Consider the following 16324-nt stretch of genomic DNA (forward strand, 5'->3'; position numbering starts at 1 on the left):
ACAAGGCTGGAGTATAGGGGGGGATGAAGTTATTGGGGGACCAACGGTCACATCCGTCCTTGCTGTGACTCCATTACTAGGGCTGTGGATAGAGTAAGTAAGTACACCCCTGTGACCTGGAGAGGGTTAATATTCACTGAAGTTACTTTATAAACCTCAACTGGGTCCAAAATCAGGAAGGCGGAGCCGAAAACCAGAAAACCGTGCAACGACAACCTGGAGGCAAAGGGGGTCTGATGTCCAGGGGGTCTCATGTCCAGGAGGTCAGGACCTCAGACCGGGCGCCATCCAGCCCCCCATAGCCGAGGATTAGCGAGAGCGCTGCAGATGAGAGGCTGAAGGAAAGCGGAGAAAGGTATCGTCAGGTGTGCAGGAAGAACCTTCTAGAACCAGACCCCAACAAGAGCCGGCGGGGGTCTCCGCAGGAGTGACACCAGATCACAGGGACAACTGCGAACACCCCCCCCCCCCCCCCCCCCGCTAACACCCCCCCAGACTACAGGGACCACCGCTCCCCCCCCCAGATCACAGGGACCACCGCCCCCCCCACCCAGATCGCAGGGACCACCGCTAACACCCCCCCAGATCACAGGGACCACTGCTAACACCCCCCCATCCAGGGACCACCGCTCCCCCCCCCAGATCACAGGGACCACTGCTAACACCCCCCCATCACAGGGACCACCGCTCCCCCCCCCCCCCAGATCACTGGGACCGCCGCTAACACCCCCCCAGATCACAGGGACCACCGCTCCCCCCATCACAGGGACCACCGCCCCCCCACCCAGATCGCAGGGACCACCGCTAACACCCCCCCAGATCACAGGGACCACTGCTAACACCCCCCCATCACAGGGACCACCGCTCCCCCCCCCCAGATCACAGGGACCACTGCTAACACCCCCCCCCCCCATCACAGGGACCACCGCTCCCCCCATCACAGGGACCACCGCTAACACCCCCCACCCCATTACCAGGTCAGAGACCAATGTCCCCAGGAGGTCTGTCTCTTGCAGGCTGAGGAGATGTGGGGGCTGGGCAGCGCATCTGGAGGGGCCGGCCTGGAACTTCGTTCCTCCTTGAACTTTTTCTTCAGCCTCAGTCACAAGTTGCTGATAAGTGGAGCAGGTAAGACGCCGACCACCCTGAGCCCGCGAGGACCCCCCTGTGCTGCCCGGCGAGGACCCCCGGAGCCTGCTGCCTGTGGGGGCTCTGTAGTTGGGGGTCCCCTCACCCTGGAGCCGCTTTATGTTGGGGGGGGGGGGGGGATCTCAGACTCCTCGGCTGCAGTCTCCTCATCACTTGGTCGGCCGACCCCCGCCGATGTCCATCCTGCCCCCCCCCGGATATACGGGGTTAATGACACCAAGGCCAGCGGGCTCCTGGGGTCTGCACTCCGGGGAGGGGCAGGTGGTCCACAGGGAGACCCCTGATACTGAGGAGCCCCCGACCTGCGGCAGCACCGAGCGATGAGCGGAGAGAAGGGGGCGACATGGGGGGCAGAGAGACAATGGAGGAGAAACAATGGGGAGATACAATGCAACAAGGGCACCACGTGATCGGCGGGGGGGCTGCAACCTATTACTCCCTGTTATCAGCCAGTACTGGGGGGGGGGGGGGGGCTGCAATCTATTACTCCCTGTTACCAGCCATTACTGGGGGGGGGGGGGGGGGCTGCAACCTATTACTCCCTGTTATCAGCCATTACTGTGGGGGGCTGCAGCCTATTACTCCCTGTTATCAGCCATTACTGGGGGGGGAGGCTGCAATCTATTACTCCCTGTTATCAGCCATTACTGGGGGGGCCTGCAACCTATTACTCCCTGTTATCAGCCATTACTGGGGGGGCCTGCAATCTATTACTCCCTGTTATCAGCCATTACTGGGGGGGCCTGCAATCTATTACTCCCTGTTATCAGCCATTACGGGGGGGGGGGGGGGGGCTGCAATCTATTACTCCCTGTTATCAGCCAGTGCTGGGGGTCTGCAATCTATTACTCCCTGTTATCAGCCATTACTGGGGGGGGCTGCAATCTATTATCCCCTGTTATCAGCCATTACTGGGGGGGGGGTCTGCAATCTATTACTTCCTGTTGTCAGCCATTACTGTGGGGGGGGGGGTGCAATCTATTACTCCCTGTTATCAGCCATTACTGGGGGGGGGGGGGCTGCAATCTATTACTCCCTGCTATCAGCCATTACTGGGGGGGGGGGCTGCAATCTATTACTCCCTGTTATCAGCCATTACTGTGGGGGGCTGCAGCCTATTACTCCCTGTTATCAGCCATTACTGTGGGGGGCTGCAATCTATTACTCCCTGTTATCAGCCATTACTGTGGGGGGCTGCAATCTATTACTCCCTGTTATCAGCCATTACTGTGGGGGGCTGCAGCCTATTACTCCCTGTTATCAGCCATTACTGTGGGGGGCTGCAATCTATTACTCCCTGTTATCAGCCATTACTGTGGGGGGCTGCAATCTATTACTCCCTGTTATCAGCCATTACTGTGGGGGGCTGCAGCCTATTACTCCCTGTTATCAGCCATTACTGTGGGGGGCTGCAATCTATTACTCCCTGTTATCAGCCATTACTGTGGGGGGCTGCATCCTATTACTCCCTGTTATCAGCCATTACTGTGGGGGGCTGCAATCTATTACTCCCTGTTATCAGCCATTACTGTGGGGGGCTGCAGCCTATTACTCCCTGTTATCAGCCATTACTGTGGGGGGCTGCAATCTATTACTCCCTGTTATCAGCCATTACTGGGGGAGGAGACTACAATCTATTACTCCTGTTAGCCATTACTGGGGGAGGAGAGGAGACTGCTATCTATTACTCACTGTTATCAGCCATTACTGGGGGGTAGGCTGCAATCTATTACTCCCTGTTATCAGCCATTACTGTGGGGGGCTGCAGCCTATTACTCCCTGTTATCAGCCATTACTGTGGGGGGCTGCAATCTATTACTCCCTGTTATCAGCCATTCAGACCAGAGGGGCTTTGTAGTGTTGATCAGTGAGCTCAGCCCCTTCCCCCGCTGCGCTGAGGGCCCCCGGTCAGTAGAGTCACACACTGTACCCCGACACCAGCTGTGCTGTATGGGGAGAGGGGCGTTTGCACACATTTTGACCTCATCTATGGGGAGAGTCGGGGGCTCCCATACACCGTAGCGGCTCCTGCAGATATTTGGGGGGTGTGAGGAGACTGAGGGGCTTTACATAGTAGACCACCAACATCAGCCCCAGAGGAGGAGAACGGGGCCTCCACAAGGTCAGTGGCTTCCAGGCGGAGGACCCCAGTGTGCCATGTCCTGTAACTATGGCGCAGCCTCCACCATGGGGGGCCGCTGACCTACTTGGCTCCATCCGGCTGCTGCAGTGGAGGGGGCGACCAGTACAGAGGGCACAGGCTGGTTAACCCATTGTATCCCAGCAGACGCCCATCCCGCAGCTATAGGAGGGCAGCCGCTGCACACTCAAGAGCCCGGACCGTCCTGCCTGCCCCCTCCACACGTACCCCAGTAATACCGGCTACCCCCCTCCACCCGTACCCCAGTAATACCGGCTGCCCCCCTCCACCCGTACCCCAGTAATACCGGCTGCCCCCCCTCCACCCGTACCCCCGTAATACTGGCTGCTCCCCCTCCACCCGTACCCCAGTATTGCCACACCCCAGTATTAAGGGACGCCCACCTCCCATGAGGCCCCCCATAACTCATCCTGTGCAGCCTCTCCTCCCCCCCCCCCCAGCTGTGAGCAGCGCCGCCTCAGTCACATGCAGATAATCCCATCATGTATGATACGACCATGCGGCTAATCCCATCATGTGTGATATGTCCATGCGGCTAATCCCATCATGTGAGATAGACCATGCAGATAATCCCATTTTGTGTGATACGACCATGCGGCTAATCACATCATGTGTGATACGACCATGAGGCTTATCCCATCATGTTTGATACGACCATGAGGCTTATTCCATCATGTGAGATACGACCATGCGGCTTATCCCATCATGTGTGATACGACCATGCGGATAATCCCATCATGTGAGATACCACCATGCGGCTAATCCCATCATGTGTGATACGACCATGCGGATAATCCCAAAATGTGAGATACCACCATGCGGATAATCCCATCATGTGTGATACGACCATGCGGATAATCCCATCATGTGAGATACCACCATGCGGCTAATCCCATCATGTGTGATACGACCATGCGGCTAATCCCATCATGTGAGATACGACCATGCGGCTAATCCCATCATGTGTGATACGACCATGCGGCTAATCCCATCATGTGTGATACGACCATGCAGCTAATCCCATCATGTGTGATACGACCATGCGGCTAATCCCATCATGTGAGATACGACCATGCGGCTAATCCCATCATGTGTGATACGACCATGCGGCTAATCCCATCATGTGCGATACGACCATGCAGCTAATCCCATCATGTGTGATACGACCATGCAGCTAATCCCATCATGTGTGATACGACCATGCAGCTAATCCCATCGTACAATGCAGTTTAGGCCGCTGCTCTTTGATCATGGATCTCGCATCCCTACAGTCAAAGCTCGGACCATTCCGTCTTCTCCCATGTGCCCCCAAGTCTCCATGATTTGGGGTCTGTACGATCCTATGCACGCAGTTGTCGTCCCCTGTAGCGCCTTCTCGCCGGTCTCAGACGCTTAATCTTAGGAATTATCTAATCAGGTGACAGTAAATCCAGGGATCTGCTGACAGAAGATGCTCCGCATCTGGCAGCTCTGCGCCCACTACACCCGGCAAGGGGGTCTGTAACCACCGACTGAGGCCAACTGGGCCCCATTATGGCGCTGACCAGTGAGGAGCATTTGCTCATCACCACCATCGCCTGCTCCATTGTGGCCATGTCTGTGCTCTTGTGTCTCTGCTACTTCACCTGCAGACTATCGGGGTAAGTACTCGCCACAAGCAGAATAGGCACTAATACACAACTAACAGGGGTCCGTATTGTAGAGAAACAATCCTGCTTTACTAGTTACAGCCTGTAGTGTAAAGAATGGAGGATTCTTCCCATAGAAAATTAGGGGAAAAACACCACAATAGAAAAATATAATTGCAAAAATACTACCCCCCACCCCCAAGTACAAGAATTTAACTACTATAATACTGCCCCTATGTACAAGAATATAACTACTATAATACTGCTCCTATGTACAAGAATATAACTACTATAATACTGCCCGTGTACAAGAATATAACTACTATAATACTGCCTCCTATGTACAAGAATATAACTACTATAATACTGCCTCCTATGTACAAGAATATAACTACTATAATACTGCTCCTATGTACAAGAATATAACTACTATAATACTGCTCCTATGTACAAGAATATAACTACTATAATACTGCCCCTATGTACAAGAATATAACTACTATAATACTGCCCCTATGTACAAGAATATAACTACTATAATACTGCCCCTATATACAAGAATATAACTACTATAATACTGCTCCTATGTACAAGAACATAACTACTATAATACTGCTCCTATGTACAAGAATATAACTACTGTAATACTGTCCCTATGTACAAGAATATAACTACTATAATACTGCCCCTATGTACAAGAATATAAACAATATAACTACTATAATACTGCCTCCTATGTACAAGAATATAACTACTATAATACTGCCCCCTATGTACAAGAATATAAACAATATAACTACTATAATACTGCCTCCTATGTACAAGAATATAACTACTATAATACTGCCCCCTATGTACAAGAATATAAACAATATAACTACTATAATACTGTCTCCTATGTACAAGAATATAACTACTAGAATACTGCCCCTATGTACAAGAATATAACTACTATAATACTGCTCCAATGTACAAGAATATAACTACTGTAATACTGCTCCTATGTACAAGAATATAACTACTATAATACTGCTCCTATGTACAAGAATATAACTACTATAATACTGCCTCCTATGTACAAGAATATAACTACTAGAATACTGCTCCAATGTACAAGAATATAACTACTATAATACTGCTCCAATGTACAAGAATATAACTACTATAATACTGCTCCAATGTACAAGAATATAACTACTATAATACTGCCTCCTATGTACAAGAATATAACTACTAGAATACTGCCCCTATGTACAAGAATATAACTACTATAATACTGCTCCAATGTACAAGAATATAACTACTATAATACTGCCTCCTATGTACAAGAATATAACTACTATAATACTGCCTCCTATGTACAAGAATATAACTACTATAATACTGCCCCTATGTACAAGAATATAACTACTATAATACTGCCCCCTATGTACAAGAATATAAACAATATAACTACTATAATACTGCCCTTATGTACAAGAATATAACTACTATAATACTGTCTCCTATGTACAAGAATATAACTACTAGAATACTGCCCCTATGTACAAGAATATAACTACTATAATACTGCTCCAATGTACAAGAATATAACTACTGTAATACTGCTCCTATGTACAAGAATATAACTACTATAATACTGCTCCTATGTACAAGAATATAACTACTATAATACTGCCTCCTATGTACAAGAATATAACTACTAGAATACTGCCCCTATGTACAAGAATATAACTACTATAATACTGCTCCTATGTACAAGAATATAACTACTATAATACTGCTCCAATGTACAAGAATATAACTACTATAATACTGCCCCTATGTACAAGAATATAACTACTATAAAATACTGCTCCTATGTACAAGAATATAACTACTATAAAATACTGCTCCTATGTACAAGAATATAACTACTATGAGGGTATGTGCACACACTGCGGATTTTGCTGCGGAAGCTGCAGCTGTTTCCCATGAGTTTACAGTACAATGTAAACCTATGGGAAACCAAATCCGCAGTGCAAATGCTGCGGAAAAAAACGCGCGGAAACGCAGCAGTTTATTTTCCGCAGCATGTCAATTCTTTGTGCGGATTCCGCTGCGGGTTTGCACCTGCTCCAATAGAAATCTGCAGGTGAAAACCCGCAGAGGAAACCGCAAAAGAAACCGCGATAAATCCGCAGTAAAAAACGCAGCGGTTTTTCACTGCGGATTTGGCAAATCCACTGCGGAAAATTCCGCAATGGAATCCGCAGCGTGTGCACATGGCCATGGCCAAGAATATAACTACTATAATACTGCCCCTATGTACAAGAATATAACTACTATAATACTGCCCCTATGTACAAGAATATAACTACTATAATACTACTCCTATGTACAAGAATATAACTACTATAATACTGCTCCTATGTACAAGAATATAACTACTATAATACTGCTCCTATACACAAGAATATAACTACTATAATACTGCTCCTATGTACAAGAATATAACTACTATTATACTGCCCCCTATGTACAAGGATATAACTACTATAATACTGCCCCCTATGTACAAGAATATAACTACTATAATACTGCCCCCTATGTACAAGGATATAACTACTATAATACTGCTCCTATGTACAAGAATATAACTACTATAATACTGCTCCTATGTACAAGAATATAACTACTATTATACTGCCCCCTATGTACAAGGATATAACTACTATAATACTGCTCCTATGTACAAGAATATAACTACTATAATACTGCCCCTATGTACAAGAATATAACTACTATAATACTGCTCCTATGTACAAGAATATAACTACTATAATACTGCTCCTATGTACAAGAATATAACTACTATTATACTGCCCCCTATGTACAAGAATATAACTACTATAATACTGCCCCCTATGTACAAGAATATAACTACTATAATACTGCTCCTATGTACAAGAATATAACTACTATAATACTGCCCCCTATGTACAAGAATATAACTACTATAATACTGGCCCTATATACAGCGTATGACTACTACGGCCCCCGGTTGCACTGGCGTTAGAGGACATTGGGGTGACGGCTCCTATAATGGCCTCTTTGTGCGTCCGCGGTGCCGCCCTCTGACCTTTCGTCTCCCGTTTATTTTCGGCTGTGAACAGGATTTTCTGCTTTCATCTTTCCATCTATAAATCGGCTGTAATGAGCGTCGGGGGATTCGCTGTTTGCTCGCGGCGGCCGCAGATTGCGGGAAGCTCAGGCTGTAATTTCTGTGAATATCGGGGATTATTCGGCTCTGCCACCTTCTCCTGCAGGGCGGCACACACGGTGCTGGAGCTCATCTGACCCAGGATGGACATGAGGCGCTGGGCACTGACACTGCTCATCAAGATGCTCACAGCACAGAGCTTCCCAGGTAAGAGCCGCAGCCACAACTAAACCTGCAAGACATTAGGTCTCCAGTCACCCCCAGAGCTGCACTCACTATTCTGCTGTTACATCGTGTCTTATCCTCCAGTCACCTCCAGAGCTGCACTCACTATTCTGCTGTTACATCAGGTCTTATCCTCCAGTCACCTCCAGAGCTGCACTCACTATTCTGCTGTTACATCAGGTCTTATCCTCCAGTCACCTCCAGAGCTGCAGTCACTATTCTGCGGTTACATCATGTCTTATCCTCCAGTCACCCCCAGAGCTGCACTCACTATTCTGCTGTTACATCATGTCTCATCCTCCAGAGCTGCAGTCACTATTCTGCTGTTACATCAGGTCTTATCCTCCAGAGCTGCAGTTCTGTTGATTTCACAGACACCAACTGATCATGTGCCACGTTTTATGGGCTTCAGGTAGAATAAGGAATGCAGCTCTGGAGGTGACTGGAGGATAAGACCTGATGTAACAGCAGAATAGTTACTGCAGCTCTGGAGGTGACTGGAGTAGAGGAGGTTGCACTGACCCGGTTGTTACAATGTATCAGTGCAGATCATCTTTCTGACACCCAGGCTGCTTATAGATTGGAAACATTGGTAGCAAACCCTCAGCTGTGAGAAGTCTTAAAGGGGCATTGACCTGTGTAAAAGTTCTCCTAGCCATGGGATAGGGCACACACCCCAATGCTGCGGGGTCCGACCCCTGGGACCCCCACTGATCCTGAGGATTGCCCGTAATCCAGCCCGGTTCTCAGGGTCGGTGGTGATAGCGGCCATCAGTCCCCACCCGTCGTGCCACCTGTAACCAGGCTGTGCCCCCACAGAGCAGGAGAAGGACCCCGAGTACTGGAGGGCCCAGGCCCAGGACACGCTGCGACAAGCACTGGAGCTGCAGCGGCTCAACACCAAGATCGCCAAGAACGTCATCATGTTCCTGGGAGACGGTGAGACCCCGGTACACGGCCGCGGGGGGCTCCATGCCACCATGACACCTAATCACAGCCCAATTTATTGCAGGCATGGGGGTGCCGACAGTGACAGCAACACGGATCTTAAAGGGACAGCTCGCTGGAAAACCAGGAGAGGAGACCGAGCTGGAGATGGACAAGTTCCCCTATGTGGCTCTAGCGAAGGCGAGTGGCGGGCAGCGTCCGGGGGGCACAGGGAGAGGTGTCCGGGGAGCCGAGGTCTAACCTAGAGGAGACCCTCAGACTGAGGACGCGGCCCCTCCATCTCATCTACCTCTATTATGTCCGTTCTGACCCCGCAGACGTACAACACCAACGCCCAGGTCCCCGACAGCGCCGGCACCGCCACCGCCTACCTGTGCGGAGTGAAGGCCAACGAGGGAACGGTCGGCGTCAGCGCAGCTGCGGTGCGAGGTCTGTGCAACTCCACGGAGGGCAACCAGGTCACCTCCATCCTGAGGTGGGCCAAGGACGCAGGTGAGCGCACAGCGGGGGCTCCTCCGTCAGGTACGCAGGGCACATGTGGATCCGCCGTCATGGGAGCCACCACCTTTAAGTCCTGGACCCTGTTCACACTGTCCCGCAGACCCCCAAAACAGGCAGCCAGCACCCAGACTACCCCCCCATCACTACTAATAACACCCAGGGCCTGCACATGTAATGAACACTGACCAGCTCATCCTGAGCCCCCTAGTTCACGAACAGCAGCGGACAAGAATCAGTTAAGCGGGCGGCATCCGCGTGACGGCAGCAGCCGGTGCTCATCAGGAGCTGTCATTACAGGGAAGTCGGTCGGGCTGGTGACCACCACGAGGGTTAACCACGCCACGCCCAGCGCCGCCTACGCCCACAGCGTCAACCGCGACTGGTACTCCGATAACGAGATGCCCAGAGAGGCGGTGGAGGACGGGTGTAAGGACATCGCCTGGCAGCTCATGTCCAATGTCCCGGACATGGAGGTAAGATGGTGGGGGGTGACATTGGGGGGCTCCACATGTGAATGGTCGGGGGCAGCTCGCCATCAGTAACTTACAGGTTTAGAGGATTCTGGGCGAAACCAAATCTGGAACAGAAGAAGCTTCACTGTAAGAGAAGAAAAAGCCGCATGAGACCCCTGACCCCAATATCCCTCATTACAGGTCATCATGGGCGGGGGCCGGAAGTACATGTTCCCCAAAAACACCCCCGATGTGGAGTATCCGAGCGATGAGAAGGCGAATGGAACCAGGCAGGACGGGCTGAACCTGACCAAAGTGTGGAGGGAGAAGAAGCCCAGCGACAAGGTAACATGGGCAGCCAGCCACACAGGAACCCCACCATTCATGGCCGCCAGAAACATACACATAGTGCTAGTAAGAGAAAAGTCACAGGCTCCAAGCAGGAAACCATGAGGTCACTCACCTGCTCGAGAGAGCGCACAAGACACAGCCTCCACCTCCATCCTGAGGGAAGCTGCAGAACGTCACCTCTGGAAAACGAGACATGCACAACATTAGTGGCCAAGGCAGGAGGCTTCTCCCCAAAACCTACAGTAAATAATCCCTCCACATCTGATGGGGGCACAGCTCTGGAGACAGTCACAACGTACATTCTGTTGCATACAGTCACCACTAGGGGGAGCTCCCTGTATACAGAGATACATGATAAGATTCTGTCTGCAGCCACCACTAGGAGGAGTTCCCTGTATACAGGGATACATGATAAGGTCCTGTCTGCAGCCACCACTAGGGGGAGCTCCCTGTATACAGAGACACATGATAAGGTCCTGTCTGCAGTCACCACTAGGGGGAGCTCCCTGCATACAGAGATACATGATAAGATCCTGTCTGCAGCCACCACTAGGGGGAGCTCCCTGTATACAGAGATACATGATAAGATCCTGTCTGCCGCTTCCACTAGGGGGAGCTCCCTGTACACAGATACATGATAAGATCCTGTCTGCAGTCACCACTAGGGGGAGCTCCCTGTATACAGAGATACATGATAAGATCCTGTCTGCAGCCACCACTAGGGGGAGCTCCCTGTATACAGAGATACATGATAAGGTCCTGTCTGCAGCCACCACTAGGGGGAGCTCTCTGCAGTGATGTAACATGGCGCTCATCCTCCCCCCTACAGGTCGCACATTATGTCTGGAGTCGGGAACAGCTGATGGCTCTGAGGCCGCAGGATGTGGACTACCTTCTTGGTAAGTGCTGCAGGCTCTGGGCCTGTAGGGGGCGCTCCACAGTCCAGACCTCATGTCTTTTCTTCCAGGCCTCTTCGAGCCTGTAGATTTGGTCTATGAACTAGACAGGAACACAACTACTGACCCCTCCCTCCCGGAGATGGTGAGAGTCGCCATCAGAATCTTGAAGAAGAACCCTCAGGGCTTTTTCCTCCTGGTGGAAGGTGGGTGAGCGGTGCGGAGCGCAGCGACATGCTGGACCCCAGAAATTATACCCCCCCGTGTCCGCTGTTTCTTGTCAGGTGGACGCATTGACCACGGGCACCACGAGGGTAAAGCCAAGCAGGCGTTACACGAGGCGGTGCAGATGGACCTCGCCATCAGCCTTGCTGGGGACATGACAACCACAGATGATACACTGACCGTGGTCACCGCCGACCACTCCCACGTCTTCACATTCGGCGGCTACACGCATCGCGGTACCTCCATCTTTGGTGAGTAGGAGGGTCTGTATGGGGACTGATGGGGGCGAGCGTCACCCTGGACATACCCAATCCCTAGTCATGTGACCATCTTCTCCAACACAGGTTTGGCCCCAACTGTGAGCGACATCGACCAGAAACCCTTCACCTCCATCCTGTACGGGAACGGCCCCGGGTACCGCGTTATCGCCGGGGACCGCCAGAATGTCTCCACCGTGGACTACAGTGAGTACCCCGCAGATCTGAGGCCGGGGGGGGGGGTGGATTAACCACCGTCGTCAAGACCCCCACTGTGTCAGCAAAGCCTCCTCTAACTCCTGTCCTGCTGCCGCACTCACAGCTGAGGCCTCCTTACAGCGTGTCAGTCAGGGCGATGAAGACAGGCACAGGCCATCAGTTACAGCGTGTCAGTGAGGACGATTGAGACAAGCAGAGGCCATCAGTTACAGCGTGTCAGTCAGGGTGATGGAGACAGGCAGAGGCCATCAGTTACAGCGTGTCAGTCAGGGCGATGGAGACAGGCACAGGCCATCAGTTACAGCGTGTCAGTCAGGGCGATGGAGACAGGCACAGGCCATCAGTTACAGCGTGTCAGTCAGGGCGATGGAGACAGGCACAGGTCAGTTACAGCGTGTCAGGGCGATGGAGACAGGCAGAGGCCATCAGTTACAGCGTGTCAGTCAGATGGCACAACTGTAACAACCCCTCAGCTGTGGAGGTGATCGCCACCGCACCGACCAATCACTGACCAGAAGTATAGCTCCTGACGATGGCGACCGATCCGCTGCTGGCGTTAATCATATTCTCACAGAAGAACAGCGCACCACCGGTTTCGACCATATGTTGGTCTTTTTCAAGCTTGAAAAAGACCAACATATGGTCGAAACGTCGCTTTGATGCTATATGGCTGAATAAAGATTTCTTTGGATTATTACACCCGGTGGTGCGCTGTTCTTCTGTGAGAATCTGAAGCTTTACCCAGGAGGGTTCCCTGGATATGGAACGAGCGCCCAAATGAGTGAGTGCTGTCAGCCACCTTCATACTTTGTTTGCTGGCGTTAATCATGTGACCGCCATGTTGTTGCAGCTCAGAAGTCCTACCAGGCGCAGTCGGCGGTTCCTCTGCGGCAGGAGACGCACGGAGGAGAGGACGTCGCCGTGTTTGCCAAGGGCCCGATGGCGCATCTGCTGCATGGCGTCCACGAGCAGAACTACATCCCGCACGTCATGGCGTACGCCGCCTGCATCGGGGAGAACCGTGACCACTGCACGTCTGCGAGCGCCGGGCGCATCACCCCGACCGCCCTCGCCCTGCTGACCGGCGCCCTCGCTCTGCTGCTCACCCTGTGCTGACCTCCGACCTCATGCTGCTGCGGCTCTGCTATAGCGGGAAACGCAGGAGAACGGCAAAGCCCCTGATGAGCGGAGCGGGACCCCCATAAGCAGCCACCATTGCCCTGTAGTCTGGACAACACCCCACAGGGCAGCAATGGCGGCCGGAGCTTGGGATTCGGGCAGATTGGACATTTATGGGATTTTATTTCTGTAAATAAAACACGTAAAAGTGAAAAACGCAGAAGAGGGGAAACCGCAGCTCCAAACACGAGCCCCCCCATCCGACCCGGGGGGCTCATATCACTGACCAGAATTATTGGGGGAGGGGCGGATAGAAATGAGCAACATGGCGGAGGGTTTCCAGCCGCAGGATCTCGCCCTGAAAACACAGAACAACCACACGTCACAGGAACAAGGCCATAGGTAGAGGGGGGGATTCCTGCCAGAGACCACCATCATCCAAGGGGAGGGCCCCATCTATAGGAGAGCAGAGAATGGCAAGACCCCACTATTGTAAGACCCCCATACACAGCCATAAGGAAGCCAGAAGTCACAGGACAGTCAGCAACTCATCCTCCACAGCTGCACTCACTATTCTACTGCTACATCCTGTCATCATCCAGTCACCTCCAGAGCTGCACTCACTATTGCCTGTAAGTTTCTCAATTGCTTTCTCCACAGCAACAGCAACTGCAGAATATCTGCAGGTAATTAAAGCAAAGGGCCAAAAACACAGATGGGCAGTGACCTCAACCACCAACAGCTGAGAGGAGACAAAGCTAAACCTCCAAAATACACCCCAATAATCAAATCAGTCAGGAGGTGGAGGAGCGATGCTCTGCAGAGAGGTCAGTGGTGTAATAATCTGCAGGATATATCACCATCTGTCAGGAGGTGGAGGAGCGATGCTCTGCAGAGGTCAGGTGTAATCTGCAGGATATATCACTATCTGTCAGGAGGAGGAGCGATGCTCTGCAGAGAGGTCAGTGGTATAATAATCTGCAGGATGTATCACTATCGGTCAGGAGGTGGAGGAGCGATGCTCTGCAGAGAGGTCAGTGGTGTAATAATCTGTAGGATATATCACTGTATCTGTCAGGAGGTGGAATAGCGATGCTCTGCAGAGAGGTCAGTGGTGTAATAATCTGCAGATCGTGTACCATCACCATTGCCCACACACCAACAGTAACTCACCTGAGCACGGGGGAGGAGCGGACCTCTGCCTTCTCCCCTCATTTATAGGTGCGGGAGGGGCCAGTGATCACCTGCTCCTATTAACCCTTCCTGTGCACAGGTGTCTGGGCCGATTCTTGATCACAGATCCAGGTTTTCTCTGGAAATTGCACAATTTATTCCAGTTTCTCAGACTGCACCGAGAACGCCGACAAGTCGCTTTCTGTAAAAATGAACAGTCTGTCACCCCCATCATCCCTGACATCACCCTCACCAGACATTATACAAGGGGCTCAGATGTGGGCAGTATATAAAGCTTAGACGTGTGTATATATACAGTCACCACTAGAGGGGGCTCCTCACATACAGATGTGTATATATACACTCACCACTATAGGGGGCTCCTCACATACAGATGTGTATGTATACAGTCACCACTAGAGGGGGCTCCTCACATACAGATGTGTATATATACAGTCACCACTAGAGGGGGCTCCTCACATACAGATGTGTATATATACAGTCACCACTAGAGGGGGCTCCTCACATACAGATGTGTATATATAGTCACCACTAGAGGGGGCTCCTTACATACAGATGTGTATATATATATACAGTCACCACTAGAGGGGGCTCCTCACATACAGATGTGTGTATATATATATACAGTCACCACTAGAGGAGGCTCCTCACATACAGATGTGTATATATACAGTCACCACTAGAGGGGGCTCCTCACATACAGATGTTTATATATATACAGTCACCACTAGAGGGGGCTCCTCACATACAGATGTGTATATATACAGTCACCACTAGAGGGGGCTCCTCACATACAGATGTGTATATATACAGTCACCACTAGAGGGGGCTCCTCACATACAGATGTGTATATATATACAGTCACCACTAGAGGGAGCGCCTCACATAGAGATGTGTGTGTGTATATATATATATATATACAGTCACCACTAGAGGGGGCTCCTCACATACAGATGTGCATATGTACAGTCAAAACTAGAGGGGGCTCCTCACATTCAGATATATATACAGTCACCACTAGAGGGGGCTCCTCACATACAGATGTGTGTATATATATACAGTCACCACTAGAGGGGGCTCCTCACATACAGATGTGTATATATATATATATATATATATACAGTAAATATACATAAATTCAAAGCCATGATATACAGTAAATATACATAAATTCAAAGCCATGAGTCTGACCAGACGTGTCTGACCATCTTTGAAAATTGCATCTTTTAAATTGCAGATTTTTAATTGCTATGAATTAGACTAGAATTGGACTGGAATTTACTGTAAGGTAAATGAATAGAAAACCATTATAATGTTTCGGTTTCTTTTAACATTCACCCCCATACTACTCTCTTTCTTCCTATCTCCTGTAATCCCTCCACCCACTAAGGAAATAGTTATTTCTTCCTCCATCCTCCCCAGCCACCTCACCTCCACAGAACTATTCCTCCACATACAATCCTTTCTCTCCAGGCACACACGGCCACTTCATGACCTATCCAGCTCACACCTTCTAACGCTCAGTCTGCTGCTCCTCATTGCTGGCGACATATCCCCAAATCCTGGCCCTCCTCATCACATCCCCACACTCATTTCTAATCCCCTGCCACGGTCCTCTACACGTCTTCGCAACCACAGTAACCTCATACCCATTCATCCAGCCCCCACTCCCCCAATTTCCCTATCTGGAGCACTATGGAACGCACGCTCTGTCTGTAATAAACTGTCATTTATCCACGACCTCTTTATCAATAACAAACTCGCCTTCCTCGGCATCACTGAAACCTGGCTCACCCC

General features: G+C 50.6%; 2 protein-coding genes and 1 long non-coding RNA gene across 4 annotated transcripts in view; 1 reads left to right on the forward strand and 2 right to left on the reverse strand.

Moving 5' to 3' along the window:
- The window catches only part of ECE1 (endothelin converting enzyme 1), a 6125-nt gene extending 5871 nt beyond the window's left edge, over positions 1 to 254 (reverse strand). The window contains exon 1 of the mRNA XM_077256340.1: positions 147 to 254. Coding sequence (XP_077112455.1) covers positions 147 to 254 — 108 coding nt within the window. The remainder of the gene's footprint in view (positions 1 to 146) is intronic.
- Positions 255 to 8212: 7958 nt separating this feature from the next.
- Positions 8213 to 13549, forward strand: LOC143770634 (alkaline phosphatase-like). The gene is made up of 11 exons (XM_077260450.1): positions 8213 to 8347; positions 9185 to 9304; positions 9378 to 9493; positions 9631 to 9805; positions 10112 to 10287; positions 10468 to 10611; positions 11447 to 11516; positions 11585 to 11719; positions 11798 to 11989; positions 12083 to 12202; positions 13065 to 13549. Exons 1-11 carry the CDS (start codon positions 8284 to 8286, stop codon positions 13328 to 13330), a joined length of 1578 nt encoding a protein of 525 aa, XP_077116565.1. The 5' UTR covers positions 8213 to 8283; the 3' UTR covers positions 13331 to 13549.
- Positions 8233 to 14819, reverse strand: LOC143770635 (uncharacterized). 2 transcript variants are annotated; one of them, XR_013214680.1, is made up of 4 exons: positions 14507 to 14819; positions 10730 to 10796; positions 10362 to 10411; positions 8233 to 8372 (listed from the first exon to the last, which is right to left on the reverse strand). It is a non-coding gene; the product is annotated as an uncharacterized LOC143770635 (long non-coding RNA). The 2 variants fall into 2 exon arrangements; XR_013214681.1 differs by lacking the exon at positions 14507 to 14819 and adding an exon at positions 13905 to 14480.
- Positions 14820 to 16324: the final 1505 nt, after the last annotated feature.

This window comes from Ranitomeya variabilis, chromosome 4, assembly GCF_051348905.1.
Source record: "Ranitomeya variabilis isolate aRanVar5 chromosome 4, aRanVar5.hap1, whole genome shotgun sequence".
Lineage (NCBI taxonomy): Eukaryota > Metazoa > Chordata > Amphibia > Anura > Dendrobatidae > Ranitomeya > Ranitomeya variabilis.

What these genes read in the sequence shown, in the direction of transcription:
- LOC143770634 (XM_077260450.1), top strand. Translation starts at nt 8,284, where the DNA reads ATGGACATGAGGCGCTGGGCACTGACACTGCTCATCAAGATGCTCACA. An exon ending in CATCATGTTCCTGGGAGACG is followed by an intron (nt 9,305 to 9,377) that starts GTGAGACCCCGG and finishes AATTTATTGCAG; the next exon opens with GCATGGGGGTGCCGACAGTG. An exon ending in CTTTTTCCTCCTGGTGGAAG is followed by an intron (nt 11,720 to 11,797) that starts GTGGGTGAGCGG and finishes GTTTCTTGTCAG; the next exon opens with GTGGACGCATTGACCACGGG.